This window comes from Trichechus manatus, unplaced genomic scaffold, assembly GCF_000243295.1.
Source record: "Trichechus manatus latirostris isolate Lorelei unplaced genomic scaffold, TriManLat1.0 scaffold00024, whole genome shotgun sequence".
NCBI classification, from domain to species: Eukaryota; Metazoa; Chordata; class Mammalia; order Sirenia; family Trichechidae; genus Trichechus; species Trichechus manatus.
The window spans coordinates 17,804-41,055 of record NW_004443960.1 but is presented as its reverse complement, the minus strand read 5'-3'; the positions used below and the strand labels follow the sequence as shown (position 1 = coordinate 41,055).

At 57.0% G+C, this 23,252-nt stretch overlaps 3 protein-coding genes across 3 annotated transcripts; 2 read left to right on the top strand and 1 right to left on the bottom strand.

Moving 5' to 3' along the window:
• Window positions 1-5,595: 5,595 nt before the first annotated feature.
• RHBDF1 (rhomboid 5 homolog 1) lies at window positions 5,596-12,347 on the top strand. The gene is made up of 17 exons (XM_004373117.1): window positions 5,596-5,717; window positions 5,785-5,915; window positions 6,737-6,950; window positions 7,382-7,591; window positions 7,674-7,796; window positions 7,869-8,026; window positions 8,397-8,654; window positions 8,729-8,840; window positions 8,956-9,030; window positions 9,126-9,287; window positions 9,844-9,944; window positions 10,052-10,115; window positions 10,492-10,586; window positions 10,999-11,074; window positions 11,140-11,240; window positions 11,347-11,500; window positions 11,672-12,347. Exons 1-17 carry the CDS (start codon window positions 5,601-5,603, stop codon window positions 12,089-12,091), a joined length of 2,571 nt encoding a protein of 856 aa, XP_004373174.1. The 5' UTR covers window positions 5,596-5,600; the 3' UTR covers window positions 12,092-12,347.
• A 461-nt stretch (window positions 12,348-12,808) lies between these two features.
• SNRNP25 (small nuclear ribonucleoprotein U11/U12 subunit 25) lies at window positions 12,809-15,085 on the bottom strand. The gene is made up of 5 exons (XM_012554667.2): window positions 14,892-15,085; window positions 14,377-14,467; window positions 14,129-14,234; window positions 13,644-13,718; window positions 12,809-13,206 (listed from the first exon to the last, which is right to left on the bottom strand). The coding sequence occupies exons 1-5, from the start codon at window positions 14,931-14,933 to the stop codon at window positions 13,149-13,151; spliced, it is 372 nt and encodes a 123-aa protein (XP_012410121.1). The 5' UTR covers window positions 14,934-15,085; the 3' UTR covers window positions 12,809-13,148.
• A 234-nt stretch (window positions 15,086-15,319) lies between these two features.
• POLR3K (RNA polymerase III subunit K) lies at window positions 15,320-22,615 on the top strand. Its single transcript, XM_004373116.2, has 3 exons — window positions 15,320-15,491; window positions 18,289-18,376; window positions 19,645-22,615. Exons 1-3 carry the CDS (start codon window positions 15,381-15,383, stop codon window positions 19,770-19,772), a joined length of 327 nt encoding a protein of 108 aa, XP_004373173.1. The 5' UTR covers window positions 15,320-15,380; the 3' UTR covers window positions 19,773-22,615.
• The last annotated feature ends 637 nt before the right edge of the window (window positions 22,616-23,252 follow it).

Genomic DNA, 23,252 nt, shown 5'->3' with positions numbered 1-23,252 from the left:
GGGGGCCGCCCAGCGTGGGGCCCATCCTCGGCCGGCGCGGTCCCGGGGCGGCTCCGAGCACGGCGGCCCGGGTGGGGTCCGAGGTCGGGTCTGTGGTCCAGGGACTGGATCTGGGGTCCGGTCTGCGGCGAGTCCCTGCCTGGCCGGACGGGACTTTCCTCCCGGAGTTTCCCGAGCCGCTCGCGGGGGCGGCCCAGCCCCGCCGGATTCCTCCAGGACCGGCGCGCCGCAAAAATAGCCTTTGGCCGGATTAGCACGTCCCGGCGGCGTGACCGGGCCGGACAGCTCGGCTCCAGCCCCCGCCCAACAGCTGAGGGTCCCAGACGGCGGGAGGGCTGGGAGTCCGGGGGTCCCCAGGCTTTTCTGGAGACCCCTCACGCTTCCCTTCCGGCCGCGGCGGGCGGTGTCTCCTGGTTGAAACTCCAGCTCAGAGGGTGGAACTTTCCGGGATCGCCCGAAGATGAAAATAATATCTGTAGTAAGAGCAGCGGCCACTCAAGCGTGGGGGACCTGACCTACCTTCCGCTTCAGCCCCGTCCCCCATCTGTCAACACCGAACCAGGTGCCAGGAGCTCTTTCAAAGACCCTGGCCCGGGCCATGAGCAGCAGGCCATGCCTGAGCCTTCAGCCACTGCCCAGTGCCTTGGAGAAGGCCTGTCCCAAGGTGGGGTGACAGCCAGACCCCAGCGCTCAGGGCACTGAGCTGGGGGCATGTCTCTGGGGCAGGAGAGCCCCCACTCAGGCCAGGCCTTGGCCCAGATGGTCCTGACCAGAAGGAGCTCCTTCCTCTGGGTGTGCAGCTCTGAGTTGTGAGTCTATTTGTCTGGGTGGGTGGGGCCTGGGTCTGAAGGCCCCAGCCCCATGCTGGGAACCCACTCACCCCCCACCTTGGGACTTCCTGGCAGAGACAGAAGATTCAAGGATGAAACTGGCTTTTCAGGTTTGGCCCAGCTGGATGCTGATGCCGGGCAGTCCCTGCCGGGATCTCCCCACCCCCATGGAGCCAGCTCCAGCCCCCTTGCCCCCAACCCTGAATCGTGTGGCAGCTGAGGGTCCCAGCACCTGGCTGTGGCTAAGGGGCTCCCTGAGGCAGGACCTCTTTCTGCACCATCATTCTGGGCATGCTGGGTCCCCTGAAAACGGGGCTGGGGCGAGTGGGGAGGGCACAGGAATTGCTGGCTCCAAACTGCGGGCACCAGCCCCGGGCCGCTTCCAACCCCTCCACCAGCTGACCTGCCACTGCCCAGACAGACGGACCGGAGGGCAAAGAGCTGCTACAGTCAATCCTCTCACCCAGCATCACTGAGCCGTCCAGGCACAACCCCCGCCCCCGGGAAGCATGCATCTAGGGGGGCTCAGTTCAAGTGGCGCCCCCAGGCTCACTCCTGCCTTTCAGGGACCACCTTGGGCCTTCCCCAGTATCTTCCTCAGCCCCAGCAGCTCCTCAGGGCCTCTCAGTTGCTCCTGTGGGGCCTCAGCCCCCTCCCTGAGATGTGAAGATCCCCCTACCCATCGCTGGCTCCAGTTACCCCCACCTGCCCCCACCCGTGTATCAGTGCCAGGATTGATTCTCCGCCCGGGATTGCATTCCTCGGCTTCAGGCTGGAGACAGGCCTGTTTCCTCGGCTGGGTGTGTTTGGGGGTGGCTCCCTCCTCCCTCACCTGAGATGCCCCCAGTGGGAAGTGGAGGAGTGGGGGGCCTAGGGGGCCTGGCAGCCCCTCATAGTCTTGAGGCTGAGGCTGAAGAACCCAGGTGGTCTGCCCTTTCCCTGGGGGCTTTGGCCAGGGCTTACGGTGTCAGCAGCCTGGGTCCCCTCCACCCCCAACCCCTGGTCAGATATGACATGAGGCTTTTTACCCACTTGAAATTCTGTAACCTGTTTTCCTTGACACAAATAACCCCTTCAGGGTCTGTGACAGTTCAGCAGGGTCTGGCAGGCTCAGAACTGAGGCAGGTGGCGGGGACTCGGTCCCCCTAAGGTTTCCTTTCTGGTCCTGTCTGATGTGGGGGCCACCCCAGGAGGGAGCCTGTATGGGGTCAGTCAGGGGTCCTTCCAGGCCTGTGTGTTAGGATGCAGCCTCTCCCCGCTCCAGCCTGGGGGGCTTTCACTTAACCCCTGGGGCCCAGCCATACTGGGGACTCAAAGTGTCCATCTCAGAGGGCAGGACACCCTGAATCTGCTCTCGCTAAGTCCTAGCCCTAGCCCCTCTGGACCCCCGGGTTAGGCCTGCGTGAGGCCATCGGGTCAGGAGCTTCCATCCTGGCTGTCCGGGTCCCCAGGCCTCATGTATGAGCTGGGCAGTGCCCCCTCCGCCGCCCCAGGATGGTGCTCCGTCTCTGCCCCTATGCATCGTCCTGTGGGCCGCCGGCCGGGCCTGCACTCAAAACCACGTTTCCTCCTTGGAAAAGCAGAGGTGACTATATCTCAGGGTCCCTGAAGCATTTGAGGGGGCCTTGTATTTGCAAGGGCCTGGCAAATGTTATTTCCCCACACAATGTTGTTTACAGATGAGGAAACTGAGGCATACAGAGGCCAGGTGCCTTTCCTTGGCCACACAGCAGCACGTGTGTAGACGGTCTGGGCTCCAGGCTGCTGGCCAGCTGGCGGCCCCCACCCCAAGGGGGAGCAAGGGTTGAAGATCAGATTAGGTGTTAGGCAGAAGCCAGGATCAGAGGCAAGGGTGCAAGACCCTCTTGGGAGGGAGGGCCAGAGGACTGGGGAGGCCAGAGGAGCCAGACCCTCTTGGGACAGCTTGGGTGAGCTGAGGACACGTCTGGGCAGGTGTCCTGGGGTGGGGCCATTGCTCCAGCTGACCTTGGGGCACGGGGGACAGTCCCCTGGGTGGGGCAGTGCCCAGGCCTGGTGGGTTTGGCCCTGGGCCATCCCCTCTGTGTCTAGCCACCCTTGTCGGCATTGTCCTGTGGGTGGGGGGGAGGGCAGGTGGGAGCCCTGTGTCCGTGGCTCACACCAAAGGGTGGGAAGGGGCAGGATTTGTCCGTCCCTGACCCCTCCGGCCTGTTAGCTGCTTGAGAAGGTGAAGGATCTTGTTCCCAGCCCCCCACCCCCACCCCGGGTACTCTACTCCCTGCTCACATCTGTCACCCTGGACCCCGCCCCTCCTCAAGCACCCACAGTCAGTTCCAGCCCTTCTGTGGTCGATTCACTGAGTTGTGGGTGCCTACTGTGTGCTGGCTCCTACATGGCCCCTGGCTCTCAGCTGAGAACCCTGAGGGTGCCCACAGATGGTGGTGGGGCTGGGCATCACTGCACTGGCTTCTCCCACCCACGGTGGGGCCAGCCAGAATGATTGAATGATTCCTTAGTCCGTGTCCCAGTCCACAAACCTGAGTCATTGGGACCCTCTCCTTGCCCCCAGGCCCTGCCCCTCGTGGCTGCAGCAGCCCCCTTCCTGAGCTGGCCCACGGGGCTTCGACATGCAGGGCCGACCCTCTTGCTGAAAGCCTGGAGCCACAGCTGCAGTGGCCCCCACTGCCCCCCGGGACTCGTCCCTCGTCCCTGTGCCCCGACTCCTCCTGAGCTGCTCGGAGCCCTGCGTGCCCACAGTTTTGTGCCTTCTGGTGGACTGGGCCTCGTGTTAGAATTTGCTCCGTACGTGGTTCCCACCTCTGCACGCCCTTTGTGGTGTCCTGCAGGGCTGGGGTGGGCAGGGGGGTGGCCGTGAGCTATGTGACCCTGCGCGGATGGGTTAGCAGCCCATGATGCATCGATGCAGTTGGAATTCCCCACAAGGGGCTGCTCGGAACAAGAACCCACTGTGCAGCTGTGGCGGTGGGGAGGCAGACACTGAGCCCACTGTCTCCTTCGGCTCAGCACCCTCCCTGCCTAACCCTTTGTCTGCCCTTGGCCTGCCCCCCCCCCGCCTGCGGCCCTCTGAGCCACTGTGGACCCCCTGCCCCCGTGAATCCCACCCACGTGAGGTCCAGATGGGGAGCTGGGCACACAGGGCTGGGGCCAGCTTGTCCCTGCAAACCCTCCTGCCACCGCCCCAGTACAGACTGGGGGTGAGGAGGAAGGACAAAGGGTGGGGTGCAGGCGGGGGGCCTCAGGGCTGCACTGGACATCCCCTGCAGCCCAAGGCCCTCGCTGTGCTTTTGCAGATCCCGCCCACTCATTCATGCAGGTCAGCTCCTCCTCCCAGACCCTGGGAGGGATCATCTCCTTCCAGAGCACCCCCTCACCAAGCCCTCTAGAATCGGGTCAGCCCTTGTTGTGTGCAGGGGTGCAGCAAGGACAGGCTCTGCGACAGGAGGAGGTGTGAGGAGAGGCTGTGCGGGTGCGTGCATGCGTGTGTATGTAGGCGTGAGGGGTCCAGTAGCAAAGGGTCCTCAAAGTCCTAATGGACAGCCCCCTGGATGCAGGTGGGGAGAGGCTCTTAGAGGGGTGGCCCTTTTTCCCCTCTGCACCACATAGCAGCTTTGCGGGGGCATCGGCCCCTTTTTAGGCTGAGTCATGTGGTGGTTGGTGGTGGTCACAAAGGCTGTGGGCTTGGGAGGCAGCGAAGGCCCTGCGCACCAGCCTCAGGCACGCTGTAGGCAGCATAGCCCCCTGAATCGCTAAGGGGGTCCCATTCTTGTCCAGTGCCTGGCACTGACCCATGAGGCCCCATGGGGCACGCTTGGCCTTGGGAGACTGGATGAGGGAGTGCCAGCCCCGCCCCCTGAGCTCACTGTTGTTACCTGCGTAGGGAGGAGGAGCCCGGGATGCCTGTGCACCGCGGACAGGCAGCCTGGCTGGGTGAAAGCGTCCCGCTGGGCCTTGGTGTCCAGGCGAGTGCGGGGTGATGCGGCCCTTGAGTCACCTTTCTTCCGTCTCTGGGCACGTGGCGCCCCCTGGTGTTAGCGGCGGGGTCTGCGCCCTGGTGGCTTGGTGCGCTCTGTGAGCAGAGCCGGGTACCTCCACCTGCTTCGCCGCCGCCTGGAAGGCCACGCCCCTCGGCTGTCACGCCTCTGTCTGCACGTGGCTACCAGTCTGTGAGACGGACTGACAGCACCTTGCCTACGCGTCCGCAACCCCTATAGCATGTTGTGCACTAGTGGCCCTGTCTCAGGCAGGGCCTTGGGCAGCACCCCAGGCTGTCTGAGCCCCCCGGCATGGGTCCTCATCCCCTTCTCGAGCCTTTGCCTAGACATCGCCTCTCAGGGTGGCCTTGCTGTCCCCAGCCCACCATCGTGCCGTTCAGCACCGACTTAGCAGTTTGCTGCTGGTCCGAAACATAAGCTTAGGAATGCAGGGTTCTTGTCTGCTTTTCCTTCCTTGCTTCTCCCCTGGTGTGTTGCCCGCACCAGGAGCAAGGCTTGGTTCAGAGCAGCTGCTCCGACACTGGCCGTGTGAGTCCACATTGTCTTGGACCTAGTGGTGCCTGAAAGGCCTGTGGGGGAGCATGACAGCATAGAACCCGGGCGGGGCCCCGTGAGGCTCCCACACCCGTGCCGGATCATGGCAGGTCTCTCTCCATCCGCCCCCACCCTCCCCACCCAGGGCTAGGCCCAAGTGTCAGTGGCCAGAGGTCAGCCCCATGGTCATTACTGAGCCACACCCTGTGCCCCCAGGCCCGCCACGCCCCAGCTCATCTGAACCATGAGTGAGGTTCGCAGGGACAGCACGAGCAGCCTGCAGCGCAAGAAGCCGCCCTGGCTGAAGCTGGACATTCCAGCTGCGGTGCCCCTGGCCACAGAGGAGCCCAGCTTCCTGCAGGTAAGACTGGGCTAACAGGGGCTGTGGGGATGCCCTGCCCGGCCCCCTCACCTGACCCCTTTCCTAGCCCCTGAGGCGCCAGGTCTTCCTTCGGAGTGTGAGCATGCCGGCTGAGACCACCCACATGCCCTCGCCCCACCCTGAGCCCCGGCGGCCCGTGCTGCAGCGCCAGACATCCATCACGCAGACCATCCGCAGGTACCGCTCCCGGGTTGGCCTTCGGGCTGGGGGCAGGCCCTCCTGTCAGGCTTCGTTCTTGCTCTTGGTCCCCACCTGACCCTGCCCTCCTCCTCTTCCTCTGGCACCCACTGTGTCCCCCCACCCCCTCTGCTCCCCTCAGTGGGCGCTCTCTCGTTCTCTGTCTTCCCCACCTCCACTGCTGGCCCCCCTCCCAGCAGCCGACAGGTACGCTTTGAGCGTGTCCACACTTTGCCTGTCTGTGGCCCCCGGGCTGCCCGCAGGGCCCTCCTGCAGCGCCAGTCTCTCTCTCGGTCCCTGCTCAGGTACTTGCAGGGTATGCATGAGCTGCCATGTGCATGGCGTGTGGCCTTTTGGGAGCTGCCAGCATGGCTGGTGAGCCCTGGGGCTCCTAGTGGCAGGCGCTGGCCATGTTTCTGCTTGCATGTCTGAGTGGTGTGGGCAGCCTGTCCAGGATGCAGCGGCCGCTGTCTGAGCCTGTGGTGTCCCTAGTCGTGGTTGCTACCTGGGCCGGGCTCTTGGACTGACCTGAGGGCTGAGCCCCCAGCTCCTCCCTTGTCTCGGGGATGGGTCAGGACTCATTGAAATACTCACCTGAGCAAGGTGCCTGTGTTTCTAGTGGGAATTCGGAGTTGGCTACTGCTCAGTGGGTTAACCAAGGCTCAAATCTGTACCTCCGTCCTTTTAATCAGATCCTGCCCCCTGGGCCCCTGCCCCTGGGAGTCATCAGAGGCCTGGAGTGAGGCCATGTGCCCAGGAGGAGGGCTTGAGGGCCTGGGAAGGGGGTCTGGTGGCTCTGTGCTGAGGCCCTCCCGTGGCAGGGGCACGGCTGACTGGTTTGGAGTGAGCAAGGACAGTGACAGCACCCAGAAGTGGCAGCGCAAGAGCATCCGCCACTGCAGCCAGCGCTATGGGAAGCTGAAGCCCCAGGTCATCCGGGAGCTGGACCTGCCCAGCCAGGACAACGTCTCACTCACCAGCACCGAGACACCACCCCCGCTGTACGTGGGGCCGTGCCAGCTGGGCATGCAGAAGGTGTGCCCCGCCTGCTGCTGCCCTTGCAGGCCCCCCCCACCCCTGGTGTGGATGTGCAGCGGACACTCTTCTGCACTGGGGTTGGGAGCTCACAGTCTGGGGAGGGCAGGCACTCAACAGATGGTGATATGAGGGCACGTGAAGATACACTATAGGGAAAGGGGCCTTGGAGGAGGGGATAGGGTCCTGGGCTGTGCCTTGGGGCCAAGGAGAGTATCCCAGGCCAAGGGAGCAGCCTGTACACAGTCCCTACAGATTGCAGGAGGGACCCCCCTGGGTGTTATGGGTGGGGGTGAGGCCCACACAGTTGACCAGGGGCCCACAGGTTGTTGAACCCTCTCCATGCAAGTCCAAGTTGGTCTGGTGGGCAGGGAGCCCTCACGGGCCCCACCCCAGCCCCTGACTACAGCCGCCTTCTCCCCTCCACTCAGATCATCGACCCCCTGGCCAGGGGCAGGGCTTTCCGATTGGCAGACGACACCCCCGATGGCCTGAGCGCCCCGCACACACCCATCACGCCCGGTGCCACCTCCCTCTGCTCCTTCTCCAGCTCCCGCTCGGGCTTCAACCGGCTCCCCCGGAGGCGGAAGCGGGAGTCGGTGGCCAAGATGAGCTTCCGGGCAGCCGCAGCACTGGTGAAGGTGGGTGGGGTGAAAAGGTGTAATGTGGCGGCCCCCCAGGCCCCACACTCACCCCCTTGCCCACCCCCTTAACTGCACGCAGGGCCGCTCGGTGCGGGACGGCGTGGGGCGCAGGACACATCGCCGCAGCTTCACTCCCGCCAGCTTTCTGGAGGAGGACACGGCTGACTTCCCCGACGAGCTGGACACGTCCTTCTTTGCCCGGGTAAGAACCCAGTGGCAGTGCTGCACCCTCCCCACTCTGCCTCCGAGTCCCTGACCGCGCCTGTTTGCTCAGGAAGGAGTCCTCCACGAGGAGCTGTCCACCTACCCAGATGAGGTGTTCGAATCCCCGTCAGAGGCAGCGCTCAAGGACTGGGAGAAGGCCCCGGAGACGGCGGAGCTCACGGGCGGAGCCCTGGAGCGCAGCGAGCTGGAGCGCAGCCACTTGATGCTGTGAGTGTGGCGGGCCCTTGGTAACCACGCTGGGGTGCTCACGGACCGGAGTCCCCAGGGAAGGGGTCGCCAAGCTTGACCACCATGACTGGGGCTCCAGGGCTGGGTGCGGACAAGTCTTGGCTGCCTCTTGTGGAAGGGGAGCTCCATCTCAGAGCTCACGGGCTGGACAGCACCAAGGCGTCAGTGGGAGCAGGAGTTAACACTCGTATCTGTCCCTGGTTCTCTCCTCCCTGCCATGCGGAGAGGGGCTCAGCTGTTGCCTCATCGCTAGGAAGGGGTAGGACAGACAGACCTGCGTCGTCGTCCTGCCGGGGAGGGACTGCAGCAGGCGGGGGTCCGGGCGGGAGCTAACCGCGACGTCCCCCAGGCCTCTGGAGCGTGGCTGGCGAAAGCAAAAGGAGGGCGGCGCGGCGGCCCCGCAGCCCAAGGTGCGGCTGCGGCAGGAGGTGGTGAGCGCGGCAGGGCCGCGGAGGGGCCAGCGCATCGCGGTGCCAGTGCGCAAGCTCTTCGCCCGGGAGAAGCGGCCTTACGGGCTGGGCATGGTGGGCCGGCTCACCAACCGCACCTATCGCAAGCGCATCGACAGCTACGTCAAGCGGCAGATCGAGGACATGGACGACCACAGGTGGGCGGGCAGGGCCAGGCGGCGCCTGCGGGCGGGGCTGGGTGGGCGTGGCCCGCTGACGCTCCGCCCTACAGGCCCTTTTTCACCTACTGGCTCACCTTCGTGCACTCGCTGGTCACCATCCTGGCCGTCTGCACTTACGGCATCGCTCCAGTGGGCTTCTCGCAGCACGAGACAGTGGACTCGGTGAGCCCTGCGCCTTCCCCGGGCTGACGTGTGGGTCCCGGGCTATGCACCCCTCCCGCGACTCTGGGAACAAGAGGGCCGAGTGGGCGCGGCCTGATCCGCCCCCTTCGCCCAGGTGCTGCGGAACCGCGGCGTCTATGAAAACGTCAAGTACGTGCAGCAGGAGAACTTTTGGATCGGGCCCAGCTCGGTGAGGGCGGCGGGCCGGGCAGGGGCGAGGGCGGCGGGCTGGGCGGCGCTCGAGGGGCCTGGCCGCAGCTCCACGTCCCGCTTGCTCGCCCGCAGGAGGCTCTCATCCACCTGGGCGCCAAGTTCTCGCCCTGCATGCGCCAGGACCCGCAGGTGCACAGCTTCATCCGCGCGGCTCGCGAGCGCGAGAGGCACTCGGCCTGCTGCGTGCGCAACGACCGCTCGGGCTGCGTGCAGACCTCGGAGGAGGAGTGCTCGGTGTGTGCGGCCGCCATCCCCGTTCTTCGCGCTGCTGTTCGCGTGGAGCCAATCACTGCTCTCTGCCTTCATGGCGCCTCTGCCTGGTCTGTGCAGGCCCTCCTGCGCATTCGTTCCTTTCATCCCCAAACTGCTCCTCAAGCGCGACACTCTATGACAATCACTGTACTGTGCGTTTTCAGATCTGGGTGCGATCTTTCAGCATGTGTCCCGTTTGTGTGCACGCGCCTTACTTTTACATAAGTGATATTGCCTTATTTTTTTCTACTAAGCAATTAAAAAAAAAAAAAAAAGACCCATCTACGTTTTTTTTATGAGGGACTCTGATTTTGGACACAGTTATTTTCTGACTGGAATCTAATACAAATTATGCTTTTGAACAAACTCTCCCCTGAAATCCACGTGCATTTCCGGAGTGTCAATTCCTAGAGGTGGAGTTGTGGGGTCAGAGGGTGCCAGGCTGCCCTACAGGGAGGATATGAGTGGTTTGCTTTGACTCCTGCCCCCGTCAGCCCCCTCACTGCCAACTGGGGGCTGAGCCCTGTGTCTCCCACAGTCCACACTGGCAGTTTGGGTTAAGTGGCCCGTCCACCCCAGTGCCCCAGACCTCGCTGGCCACAAGAGGCAGTTCGGCTCCGTCTGCCACCAGGACCCGAGGTTAGTCCCCATGGCTACTCCCTCACCAACTGGGAGGGGTGGGCTGTGGAGCTGGCAGGCATGCCAGGGGCTTGAAGTGGGTCTGACCAGGCACTGTGCTCTTGTAGGGTGTGCGATGAGCCTTCCTCTGAGGACCCCCACGAGTGGCCTGACGACATCACCAAGTGGCCGGTGAGTGGGGGTCCTGGAGGTGTCACCCTTATCATGGCAGATAGGGAGCCACACCTTACTCACCAGTGATCCCATTGAAGGCCCTGTCGAGGCTGCACCTCAGCTACCCCGTGCCATGGCCTGGCCTTCAGCAGCCTGTCCGCCAGAGCCTGCCTCCGAGCAGATGGTCTGAGCAAGGCCAGCAGAGATGTGGAGGTCAAGTGGCATCATTCCAACTACAGAGATGGGCTGGCTGAGGTTCAGGGTGCAGTGGCCTGTGCCAAGTCAAGGGAGGCCTGTTTCCTACCCTACGAGCCTTTCCCCACAAGCGTGGTGTGGGGCCCAGGGTTGGGGGAAGCCCTGGCCCAGCTCCAGCTCATCCCCATCTGTGACCCAGATCTGCACCAAAAACAGTGCCGGGAACCACACCAACCACCCCCACATGGACTGTGCCATCACGGGTCGGCCTTGCTGCATTGGCACCAAGGGCAGGTGCGTGCATGTGTGTGTACCTGTAGGATGGGAGTGTGCAAGTGGGACTGGTGCATGCAGGGCAGGTGCCTGTGTGCGTGCATGAGCACGTGCATACATGTGTGTGCATACATGCAGGACAGATGTGTATGGATGTGTGTAGGATTAGGTGTGTGTGTGCATGAGGGTGTGTGTACGTGGGTGCGTGCAGTTGGTCTCTGGGGTCTGCACTGGCCAGGGGCTACACCCTTCTCCCTCACAGAATTCTGAAACAATCTGAGATACCAAGGGGAGTGGGGTCGAAATGATCTGGATTTATCCGGGGCCATCAAAGGTGGGTGGGTGAGTGGGGGGCACATGCCTCTGCTCCTGGGGCCTCAGCAGTCCCTCCGCCCTATGGGGGCGCCCTCCCACCCCCGGCCTCACTTTCCAGGTGTGAGATCACTTCCCGGGAGTACTGTGACTTCATGAGGGGCTACTTTCACGAGGAGGCCACACTCTGCTCTCAGGTAGGTCTTGGGGCAGAGGGGGAGCCCCTGCTCCCTGCACAGATGCTAACGGCTCCTCTGCGCAGGTGCACTGCATGGATGACGTGTGCGGGCTCCTGCCCTTCCTCAACCCCGAGGTGCCCGACCAGTTCTACCGCCTGTGGCTGTCCCTCTTCTTGCACGCAGGGCAAGTGACACGCCGGGCATGGTGGGGTGTGCTGGGGAGTGGCCAGGCTGGAATGGCAGACTCCCACCGTCCCTGCTGAGTATCCCCTCACACCACCCCACCTCAGGATCCTGCACTGCCTGGTGTCCGTCTGCTTCCAGATGACCATCCTGCGGGACCTGGAAAAGCTGGCTGGCTGGCACCGCATCTCTCTCATCTACCTGCTGAGCGGCATCACCGGCAACCTTGCCAGCGCTATCTTCCTGCCGTACCGTGCAGAGGTGAGGTACCCCTCAGGTGGGGACACTTGTGCACACTTGTCCACATCCAGCACTAGATCAGGTCCCTCTGGGAGTCTCTGTTTGGCCCTTGGTTCTGATGGGCTCCAGGCCAGGGAGGTGGGGCAAGAGGAGGTGAGGCCTGGGTCTGCTTAGGTGCCTCGCACCCCACAGGTGGGCCCGGCTGGCTCGCAGTTTGGCATCCTGGCCTGCCTCTTCGTGGAGCTGTTCCAGAGCTGGCAGATCCTGGCGAGGCCATGGCGTGCCTTCTTCAAGCTGCTGGCTGTGGTACTCTTCCTCTTCGCCTTTGGGCTGCTGCCCTGGATCGACAACTTTGCCCACATCTCTGGCTTTGTCAGTGGCCTCTTCCTCTCCTTTGCCTTCCTGCCCTACATCAGCTTTGGCAAGTTTGACCTGTACCGCAAGCGCTGCCAGATCATCATCTTCCAGGCCGTGTTCCTGGGGCTGCTCGCCAGCCTGGTGGTCCTCTTCTACTTCTACCCTGTACGCTGCGAGTGGTGCGAGTTCCTCACCTGTATCCCCTTCACTGACAAGTTCTGCGAGAAGTACGAGCTAGATGCACAGCTGCACTGAGCTGGGCCCGAGGGGTGGGGGCTACAGCCGCGCTCCAGCAGGCCCGGAGCCCGGTGCCAAGGCCACCTCTGCCCCTACTGGCTGGCGGGATGGCGTTTCTGAATGCAGACCTCTGTGCCTTGTTCACTTTTGTTGAACCCCTCCTGCTGCCATGTTTGTTACCCTAGTGCCCATAATCACTTTCTAACTAGTCTCTTTTGACAACCACCTCACGTGGCCAGTAAACTAACGGGAGCGTTTTAGCTGCCATTACCTTCATCCTGGCTGCCTCCTCTTTCCGGGATCCGACTGGGTGGCTGTGGAGGGTGGTCCTTCAGCCAGGTGGATGCACGGCGCCCCTCCACTGGTGACTGGTAGGTGATGGTGGGATGGGGTACCCCAGCAATGCCCTCACCCTCAGCCCCCATCCTTGGTCCAGCCAACAGCTGTAGTTTCAGCCCCATGCTCTCTCCTTTTCACCTGGTGAGCCCTGAGGGCTGGACCAGAAGCCCAGCCCATGTCTGCGTTTACACGCATTCCACTCTGGTCTCACAAGCAGAAACAAAGACTGCTGCTTTGCTTGTCCCCCTTGCTGTACAGACCACAGCATAAGCAGTTTGTGGTCTGGGGAACTGTGCAGCCATGGGGCTCAGGCGGTCACCCTGAACCTCAGGGCCCACCTGCTCCAACCCCATTCCTTCTCCCCACCTCCCTAGGGGCAGCATCTTTTTCTCCTGCCCAGGATATGTTAGCTTTTTGACTTTCAAACTAAAAAGCAAACAGATTTATTCTGTATATAAGACTATGTCCACAGCCCCGTGGGGTCCACATGTAGTCAGGTTTGGGCATTGGGAGGGGGTAAGGCTCAGGCCGAGTAAACGGGAGAGAAATGAGGACCCGACAGCCCTGGGGTTCACACTGTTGGTTCCAGATGGCGGGGGAAGGAGGAGACAGAGTACATTGGGGTGAGGCTGCAACCTGCCTTTCTGTGAAGGAGACAGCGGCCAAACGGGAAGAGGGGAAGAGCTTGTCCTGAGGGGAAGAACTTGGCCCCCACCCCTGTGTCCTTGCTGGAGGCTCACTTTTGCCTCAGCTTTTTGATGAAGGAGACCTCATCCCGATTCCGGATGCCATAACTGAAAGAGAAGGAAAGGTAGGATGTGTCTGATCTGCAGAAAAATACACCAGTGACTCCCACCTGGGGCCTGTGAATGAGAAAGGGGAGGGGGGAGGGGAGAAGAGGGTATGGCACTCGGGAGGAGGAGGCAGAGCAAGGAAGTGACTCATGCTGTTCAGTGGGCGGCCTTTCCCCTCTACATGCTCACATTTTCCTTCACCTGACCTGTGCAGATCCACAGGACCCTGATGTTCTCACGGTGGTGAGAGCTGGCCAGGGCTTCTGAAGCTAGCTCTTCTTCTGCCCGCCCTTTTAGTGGGGAGGGCTGAGACCCGGCCCCCAGGTGTCCAGCCAGGGATGTTTTTGGGAAGCCCCTCCCTTCAGTGGAGCACAGGGACTAGAGCCAGGCAAGGACCAGACCCTCCCCTAGTAGCTCAAGGTGTGGCCAGGACTTACTCTCGGAGCTTCTTCCTGTCATCTGTAAGCTTCTCTCCTGCGAAGGTCAGATAGTACGTCCTCCACACATAGGACCTGCAAAAGGGAGACTCAGGACACAAGGGGCCTGAAGCAGCTGCAAGGGGGCGCTGGTCTCAAAGGGCTGCACAGGGGTTGCATACCCCGTGAGGAAATGCACTGGTGCAGACTACGAGAGTGAGGGGGGTAGGCCGTGACCGAGCTGTGCTGCCGGTAACCACAGAGACCACTTCAGGTAATACTGGAAATGCCCAAAAGTGCCCCCAAGTGAAGACTCCAGCAGTGGAGGTGGGAAGACACAGATGAGCGTGTTTAGAAAGGAGGCAGGGGCAGGAATCCACGGAAGACCTGTCTCTGCCTAACCGCGCCCAAGACAGGGAGGGCACTCACCCCGTCAGTCACGGCAGAGAATCAGAGAGCACAGGTCCAGCATGTGTGCGTGCAGGCCTGGGAGTTGCTCCACTCACCAGCTGATGTGCTGAATGCCCCCTTCGCGCTCCTGCCGGAGCTGCACATATCTCTGGATGGCCTTCTTCAGCTCCAGGACCGTCGCGTTCTGAACGACGACCACAGCTGAACCAGGGACACAAATGGGAGAAGACCCCAGGTCGGTGGGCACCACAGGCCAACCTCAGGGCAGGGCAGGTTCGTGGTAGCCCTGATGCCCCTGGCAGCCCTGAGAACGTGAAGCTGCGGGGAGGAGGGCATCACTTACGCATGACCTCTCCGTCCATCTTGCACACACGGACTGTCATGGCCTGGCCGTATTCCAGTGCTATCTGGGAGTTGACTTCTTCCAAAGTAACCTGGAAAAGACGAAGGTGGGCTGCTGTTCTCATCATCCCGAACGAGAAAAAATAAAACAAGCTGAGAAAGGCCAAAAAGTGGTACCCATGTTTTATGAAGGACAAGGAAATAAAAGCGTCCTTGCCTATGTTAGGGCTCCCAGTTCTTCAGCACCCCGATTTCGCGTTTCACGCACACCTTTTAAGTTCAAGGCTCAAAGTGGGCAGAGGCTCCGAGAAAAGAGGGGCATAGAAAGAGGATCGCTATGAGTCGGCACCTACTCGACCGCACCTAACAACAGAAACAGGCCGGAGAACGCGCCCTCCGAGGACCAGCCCTGTGCTTCCTCCATCCCAGGGGCTGCAACGCCCACAAGACCTCGGGGTCCGCGCAGGCTCCGGCCCGGCTGGGAGAGACTCCGGCCCTCCCTCCCCGGCCGCGCACCTGGATCGGCAGATCGCAGAGCAAGGGGTCCTGCACCACCATGGCGAGACCCTCCTGGAACACGTCCACCACCTCCGAGTGCGGCAGCGCCTCGTCGTCGTCCTCATTGTCCTCCGACGCCTCGGGCCGCGCCTCGGCCTCTGCCCCCTCCAGGGCCGCGTCCGCCGCGGGGCCCTCGGCCCCGCCAGTCAGCAAGAGGAGGGCGAAACGCTTACGTGCGGGGACTGCCGACCTCAGAGCAAACCTGGACGGCCATTGGTGTGCCTGGGGGCGGAGCGGCCGCCTTGACCAATGAGAAGTGCGAGACGGTCTACCGCAGGGCACGCTGGGAGCGCGAGACCAGCGTGCCTATTGGTGGGCTGAGGACCGTGCCCCTGTCTGGGCCAATGTGAGCTCGAGTCGAGGCGAACGCCGGCGACGAGTAGCCGCGGAGGTTGCCGGGAATCAGGCGCCGGTCTGGGTGGTCGCAATCGGCCTGACTCGGCCGCCATGTTGCTCTTCTGCCCGGGCTGCGGGAACGGGCTGATCGTGGAGGAGGGGCAGCGCTGCCACCGCTTCGCCTGCAATACCTGCCCCTACGTGCACAACATCACCCGCAAGGTGGGTCCCGCCGCCGCCCGCTGTCCGCTCACGCCCACGTCGGCTGTGCCTTCATTACGCTCGGAGCCAGCCGTTTGTCCCGGGATTATCGCCGAAAAATGTTGGCTAGGCGTCCCGCGCACTGTGCTCCCCACTGCGCCGAGTCAGGTCCCTGCGCTCTGTGTTCAGAAACCTCCAGTGGTTCCCCGCTGGCTCGGAGTAAAAGCCAAAGTTCTCACAGGGCCCCCCCAGGCTCTAGCCCTGACCCCGCCCACCTGCTGCTTGAATTTCGCCTCCTGACGTCCTTTTTCCTTCTCCCTGTCGTTCATTTTGCCCCAACAGCACCGGCCACTGGAGTATCTCCCGTCATGCTCCAGCGCTGCTACCTGCAGGGCCTTTGCACAGGTTGTTCCGCTGGGCGCACGCTTCCTCTGGACCCACGGGACTTGGTGGTTGCGTCTTTATTTAAATGGTTACCCTCTCCATTTTGTCCTCCTGGCCGGTTTTATTTTTTCCATGGGACTCATACCTTCTAATATGCTCTATAATTTACTCGTGTACTTTGTTGCTACTAAAACATAAGCTGCAGGAGGGCAGGGAATTTTCTGTTACGTCACTTCCAATTCCCTAGTCTGAACGCCTGGAATGGAACTTGCAGTAGAATGGGTGTTTAGTAGAAGAAGGCTGCATACTGTACTATAGGAGCCGTGGTGGCACAGTGGTTAAGCACTCGTAAAGGTCAGTGGTTCAAACCCACCAGCCGCTCCTCCAGGAGAAAGATGTGGCAGTCTGCTTCCAAAAAGATTTACAGCCTTTAGATCAGTATTGGAAGGAATAATGTTTTTAGTCTACATTCTGATAGTATTCGGCGTAATAAAATTTATCCTCTATTGTCTTACACACCCAAAAGGCAAAAGAAGGCCTCGGGCTGAAATGTTGATGTACATTGCTTCTGCTCACTCTGGCAGTGCAGTTGATGAGAACATGGCTCTTACTTAATAACCTGGTGAAGAACCAGGTGGTATCTGGTGGAAAACCAGCACCGTGAGTTTAAAGAGCCTACAGTGGCCGCCATCTAGGAGCTTGACTAAGTCCAGGTATTATCATTGATGTGTTATCTGCAATCTCCAATCAAAAGGAGGGAGTGATTTAGGAAATAATATTGGAGTTATTATTCCCTGTCTTTGAGCATAGAGAATGTGACCCAGCTGGAGCTGGGCTCACAAGCGCTCACAACGACATATCAAGTGGGCCCTGAGATATAAAGACAATAGCTAAGATAATCTTGGAAAATACCCTTTGGGGAAACTTTCACATAAAGTCAATCAAACAGAACACAAAAGACTTTCTACTCTTATCTTTTTCTGTTAACATTTAGTGAATAGAAATTTGTTGGACCGATGAAGACCCTCCTGACTGTAGTTACTGAAACCTGTACCAATGATTGTTTAAAAAGGGTGGTTCAAAATGTAGGATCACAGTTTCTAGCCAATCTGTGAAAAGGTGAAGCTTTCAATGGTTTGCCCATTCGTAATGTTAATATATACTGATGGCTCTGTAATGGTCTTTGGACTCGGGCAGACATGGCTGTGACAGCGTGCTTGTCCGTTTTCCCATTCTTGCCTATTCTGTAATATTCTTTCGACTCCGGCAGACATGGCTGTGGCAGCATGCTTGTCCATTTTCCCATTCTTGTCTATTCGGAAATATCCCTTGGACTCGGGCAGACATGGCTGTGGCAGCATGCTTGTCCATTTTCCCATTCTTGCCTATTCTGTAATATTCTTTGGACTCTGGCAGATATGGCTCTAGCAGCATGCTTGTCCGTTTTCCCACTTCTGTCTGTTCTGTGATATTTCCTTGGACTTGGGCAGACATGACTCTGGCAGCACGGTTGTCTGTTTCCCACTTTTGCCTGTTTGAATATAGACTGAATAAAACTTTCTTTTTTTAAAAAAAAAAGATTTATAGCCTTGGAAACCCTATGGGGACCCAGTTATACTCTGTCCTATAGGGTTGCTATGAGTCTGAAGTGACTGTGGCAGTGTGTTTGGTTTTGTGTATACTGTATTATAACTGGAAACCCTGGTAACTTAGTGGTTGACAGCTACGGCTGCTAACCAAAAGGTCTGCAGTTCAAATCCACCAGCCGCTCCTTGGAAACCCTATGGGTACTTCTACTCTGTTGTATGGGATTGCTCTGAGTCAAAATTGATGCAACGGCCATGGCTTTAATACGACTTGAACACTGTACTTTTCAGAAGTAGAGTATGTTGTTGCTGCCTCATTTTTGTTATTTGCATATTAGTACACTGTGTAACTGTGTTGTTGGAGTTTAGAGTCCCAAAAGATGGGAAGAATGGACCCTTATATAACCCTGAAGTTTCATGGATGTCTGGTAGAAGAAGCCAAGTGTAACCTGCTTTGAAAACTCTCTGCCTGGGTGGGGAGTGTCTGGCCTCCCAGCTAAGTGGTGCTCTTTGTCTTCCATTTTGTTTCTGTCATGTTGGGATACCAAATACCTGGAGCGATGGGAGAGGAGGAGGGCCACACCTAACCCGTTTCTCTTCCTCCAGTCCTCCCAGAGATCTGTAACTGTTCAAACTGTCTCTCTCGTCTTGATGGGTAGCCTGATCACAGAGTCTCTAAGTTCACAACCCTGGCCTGTGAGAGCAGGAACTTTGTTTTTACTTAGTGTTTCTTCACTGCTTGTTGGAGGGAGGAAGTCTGGGAAGACACCTGAGGGCTGTTGGGGTTTGGTGGCCCAGGGTTTGTACAGTCACTTCCTTGGAGAGTCTGAAGACTTCTTGTTTGTTAGGTGACAAATCGGAAGTATCCCAAGCTGAAAGAAGTGGATGATGTGCTTGGAGGAGCAGCTGCCTGGGAGAATGTGGACTCCACAGCAGGTGAGGGGAGGAGCCTTTTTGGTTACAAAGCTGTAGAGACATATGAGGCTGCCTGCTGTGTCTCTGTGTCAGAGTCTGTGATGGTGTACGTATGATCGGGCTTGTAAAAGTAGAAATCGTATTATGTGCTTTCTTTCTTAAAGATTTATCGGTTACACAACAATATCGGTACAAGCCTTGGAGTTATACGGACTGGGTTAGATTCTTGGCAACCTTTTGTTGTGGGGCCTTGGTGAGCCCCTTGGCGTCTCTGGGACTAATACATGCTCACGGGCTGTGCAAGGATGAAGTGAGTTGTATAGCACTTGATTTCAGGAAGCACTTGGCAGACGGTAGCTGCCGTCACGGTGGCAATAAAAATCAGAGTATAAGGAGAAAATATGGTCTTTTTGTTTTAATGTAGATTTAAAAAAAATACCAAGGAGCATTAAACTGCCTTCTGGGTAAAGTAAGTGTTTCATCTCTCATTTCTGAGAGACAGAGCTGTGCCCAGGGAAGGAAGGAGGAGAGGCCCAGACGCAGTCTGTGTGGAGAGGTGGACTGCTCACTCAGGGTGAGCACTTCTTTTTTCTCCCCTGTAGAGGAGCATCCAAATCCACTAGGTTACAGATTAGCGTCTGCAGAATTTGCCGTGGAAAGATGAAATGTGCACTCACTGTTGGGAATGTTGTTTTTAGAGAGCTGTCAGTTTCTCAGAGTGACATCTTGAAAGGTAAACATGTGCCTTGGAGCACTTTGAAAATGGGAACTGTGGTGAGATCTTGATAAGAGCAGCCTGAGTGCCATCTGCCCAAATGGGCCCCTGAATGTGATGGGAAGGGGTGGGTCAGGGGTGGGTCATCATGGAATGACAGGAAGTCAGTTGGGGTGCTAGAGAGCTTGTGTTCCCGCCTGGCGGAGGACAATGCCCTTGCCAGGGAAATCTGCAGGTGTGGGCCCAGAGACACCTGTATTATCTCTCCAACCTGCCTCCAACCAGACATGAACAGAAAAGTGGGGCCCTGAGAAGGGAGGAGGGGAGTTTTCAAGGTTCCATGGCCCCCGGTTCCCTTGTGGTTGGAGCACAGTGGGAATGATGCCACCATTTGTGGATTTAATCCTGTGATCACTGGCTGTGCCTTCACCGAGCTGTAAGGCACTGTTGGTGAGGAAGCTTGTATTAGCAGAGGTCTTCGCTGCCCTCAGTGAGACCAGCTTCCAACAGGTGCGCTGGTCATGAGCATCATTTGTGTGTCATGTGGGTCACTTTTGTGTTTTCTCATTGCCAGAGCCGTGTCCCAAATGTGAACATCCTCGTGCCTACTTCATGCAGCTTCAGACTCGCTCTGCTGATGAGCCCATGACCACCTTCTACAAGTGCTGCAACGTCCAGTGTGGGCACCGCTGGAGGGACTAGGGGCTGGGCTGGCCTGCCGGCACCCATGTTTGGTCCTGTGTAACCAGGTGGACCCCCAGTGGGACTGTGACCTGTGTCCTGAGGGCCGTGGGCCTTTGATGGTGTGGCGGAAAGGCAGCCCTTTTGGGTGAAGAGACAGGGAGCGTGGACACGGAGCACATCTGCCAGTTGGAGTGGACAGCTTCATTAATGTCCAGGGAGTTTTCGTGCATGGGAAGGAACTATGTCTCAACTACGTCTGCCTTGGCTTATGGTCCACGTTGTCCATGTTTACCTGTGTCGAGCTGTTGATGTTCCCTCGCTGTCAGCTCACACCCTTCAGTGTTTATAGTCTCTATACAGATAATAAAATTAGACATATTCACTTAGTACATTACATTTCCTAAATGTTTATCGCAAACTTGTTTAATCCAAATTTGTTCTGAATGTTAAAATGCAAAGTGTAATGTTACCTTGTTTGTGTTTTAAATGCCTTCAGAAGTTGAGAACATACCCCAAATCACAAGATTGATGACTAAATTCTAAACTGGTTAAAAAAATGCCAGTAACATGGATTTCGATCTGTTGATTGTTCCTTAATTCGTTTTTAAACCTTCCCTGATTGGCTTTTGGTTGTCGCTGTTAGTTGCCTTCGAGTTGGTTCTGTCTCCTGGCAGCTCGTCCATGCAGAGCAGAACTGCACACACAGGATCTTTAGGGCTGTGACCTTCTGGGAGCAGCTCTCCAGGCCTGTCTTCCGAGGTGCCTCGGGGTGAGTCCAGAGTGCCAGCCTTTCAGCTAGTAGTCGAGCACGTATCCGTTTGCACCACCCAAAACTCTTGGTTGGCTTCCTAGGATTGCATGAAATTTGTTTGATTTTTAAATACTGTTAAAATGAGATTTAATGACATTTTTTAAAAGTTACTATTTTTTATTGTGCTTTAAGTGAAAGTTTACAGCTGAAGTTAATTTCTCATACAAAAACTTACACGCACATTTTTATCTGATCCTGTTCGCAGTCCCTGTAATGTGACAGCATACTCCCCCCTTTCCACCCCACGTTGCCTGTATCCATTCAACCAGCTGTTATCCTTTCTACCTTCACGTCCTGTCTCCGGACAGGAGCTGCCCATTTAGTCTCTAAGTAGACTTTTTTTTTACTGGATTGTTTTTATCCTTTCTACTTTTGTGTTATTCTTTCTCGAAAGAAAAAGGCCATCTCAGACCAGCTGGGGATTGATGGATGGATTGTTGTTCAGGGCACTGGATTTACTTCCTTTTCCAAAGTAGATTCTCTAGATAATGAAGCCTTGCTTATTAAATCGTGGGGCTTAAATCTGCCTTTGATACAGGCTTTTACTTTCTTAAACTTGGTATCTTTCCTGGACATGATGTGATCTTTGAGGTTAGCATGATTGTTGTACTGTTAGATGGACCAGGTTCTGAGCCCTTTTCCTCTAATTGACTCTTTCCCAAAGTAGTTTGTTCTGGTTCATAAATGAGATGTTATCATGCAGGTGTTATCTTTAATGTCTTTTCTTACGCTGTTGATTGTTTTCCTCAGGTGCCAGCTCTTGTTTCTGAGTTTGTGGTTGGGAGACAGCATAGACCCGTGTGAAGACCATGCGCTCTCCGGCTCGACTGCCTGACTGCACCTTAGCTGTGTCACCTTGGTCAGGCTGCTTACCCTCTGCCTTCGTTTCTTCAGCTGTAAAGTGGAGATAAGAACAGTCTCCTTCAGGGGTTTGAAACTTTTTCTAACAAGGGCTAGACAGTAGTTATTTTAGGCTTTGCTGGCAATGAGGCAAAATGGGGGATAATGAGAGAAAACCAACTTCCACAAAATTTTGATTGACAAAATTCAAAATACAATAATTGAGTGTAACTTTCTGTAATGCAGTTCTGTTAATGAGAATGGATACCATTTGGTTTAATTGGGGCTCAAAGTCAGTGTTCCCTGTCATCAAAATCAACTGCAGATATTCATCTGTTAATTCTGGTTAAGGGCACGTGGAGGTCACCATTGGCTTTAGTGAGTCAGTAATCACTCGTGAGAGACGTGTTTTCTGCAAACTACCTGTGGGTGACTAATATCAGGAAAAGCCTTAGGCTTTAAACATGTTACATTTCCACAAGCTTTGTAACTTTGTCCAGCTAAGCCTTTTCCTGCCCACACATACTGTTACCACCACGGGTTAACACACGTTGGTAGATCCTCCTCCACGTTGTGCCCAGTTAACGTTTCCTCAACTTGTTTTAAATACGCTCCCTGTAGTTAGTTGTTCTGTGGGTGGAGTCACTTGCAACTCCTGGAATAAACAACCCCAACCAGGCCGTATCAGTAACGTCTGTCTACCCATGAGGAGCCAAGGAAACCACCTCAAATAATTGGCCTTGTTTTTTAAGTGACTGCAGATTTCGATCCCAGTGTGCTTAACCTTGGAACAACTGTTCTTGCCCAAAGGCTGAGAGTCTTAAAGTTCATTTTCTCTGCACAATCTTTGCTGCAGTCAAACGTGATTTAGTTAACTCACTGTCCATAAATGGCTTTCCTCCTTGGCTAACAAATGAGCCCCTCAGAAACTTGATTTCATTATGGCCTCATTTTCCTTTTTTTGTTGAGAAATTCAGCTTGACGAGACACTCTTACATTTTCTAATTTTTCCGACTGTTGCTTCCCTGTGAGTTGGGCATATTTCCTGTGTTGAGCGCTTGGTCTGGTAATGTGGACATGCAGTGTATTCCAGCACAGCTGTAGGGTCACTGCATAACAAACACGGTGCTTTGCCACCTTGTTTGTTTTTAGGCGCCATTGCGTCGGTTCCGACTCAGCGACCTTGTGTATAGTCGATTGAAACCCTACCTGCGCCGTCCTCACAATGGCGGTTCTGCTGGAGCCCATTGTGGCAGCTCCTGTGTCGGTCCGTCTCCTTGAGGGTCTTGCTCTCTTTCACGGACCGTTTACAAAGCATGATGTCCTTCTCAGGGACATGTCCCTCCTGATAACAGGTCCAAAGTAAGTAAGACGAAGTTTCACCATCCTTGCTTCTAAGGAGCATTCTGGCTGTACTTCTTCCAAGACAGATTTGTTCATTTTTCTGGCAGTCCACGGTATATTCATTATTCGCCAACTTCATTATTCAAGTGTCAATTCTTTGGTCTTCGTATTCATTGTCCAGCTTTCGCATGCATACGAGGCGATTGAAAACACCATGACTGGGTTCAGGTGCACCTTAGTCCTCAAAGTGACATCTTTGCTTTCAACACTTTAAAGAGGTCTTTTGCTGCAGATTTGCCCAATGCAATGAGTCATTTGATTTCCTGACTGCTGCTTCGATAGGTGTTGATTGTGGATCCAAGTAAAATGAAATCTTTGACAACTTCAGTCTTTCCTCTGTTTATCATGATGTTGTTTATTGGTCCAGTTGTGAGGATTTTTGTTTTCTTTACGTTGAGGTGTAATCCATACTGAGGGCTGTAGTGTTGGATCTTCATCAGTAA

Bases quoted from the DNA above. Each gene is read 5' to 3' on its own strand.
- RHBDF1 (XM_004373117.1), top strand. From the start codon at position 5,601: ATGAGTGAGGTTCGCAGGGACAGCACGAGCAGCCTGCAGCGCAAGAAG. The intron at 8,841-8,955 runs GTGAGCCCTGCG...CCCTTCGCCCAG, and splicing joins AGCACGAGACAGTGGACTCG to GTGCTGCGGAACCGCGGCGT. The intron at 11,241-11,346 runs GCAAGTGACACG...ACCCCACCTCAG, and splicing joins TCCCTCTTCTTGCACGCAGG to GATCCTGCACTGCCTGGTGT.
- SNRNP25 (XM_012554667.2), bottom strand. From the start codon at position 14,933: ATGGTGGTGCAGGACCCCTTGCTCTGCGATCTGCCGATCCAG. The intron at 14,468-14,891 runs GTGCGCGGCCGG...CGTCTTTTCCAG, and splicing joins TCTGCGATCTGCCGATCCAG to GTTACTTTGGAAGAAGTCAA. The intron at 14,235-14,376 runs GTAAGTGATGCC...TCCCTGGTTCAG, and splicing joins GATGGACGGAGAGGTCATGC to CTGTGGTCGTCGTTCAGAAC.
- POLR3K (XM_004373116.2), top strand. From the start codon at position 15,381: ATGTTGCTCTTCTGCCCGGGCTGCGGGAACGGGCTGATCGTGGAGGAG. The intron at 15,492-18,288 runs GTGGGTCCCGCC...CTTGTTTGTTAG, and splicing joins TGCACAACATCACCCGCAAG to GTGACAAATCGGAAGTATCC. The intron at 18,377-19,644 runs GTGAGGGGAGGA...TCTCATTGCCAG, and splicing joins GAATGTGGACTCCACAGCAG to AGCCGTGTCCCAAATGTGAA.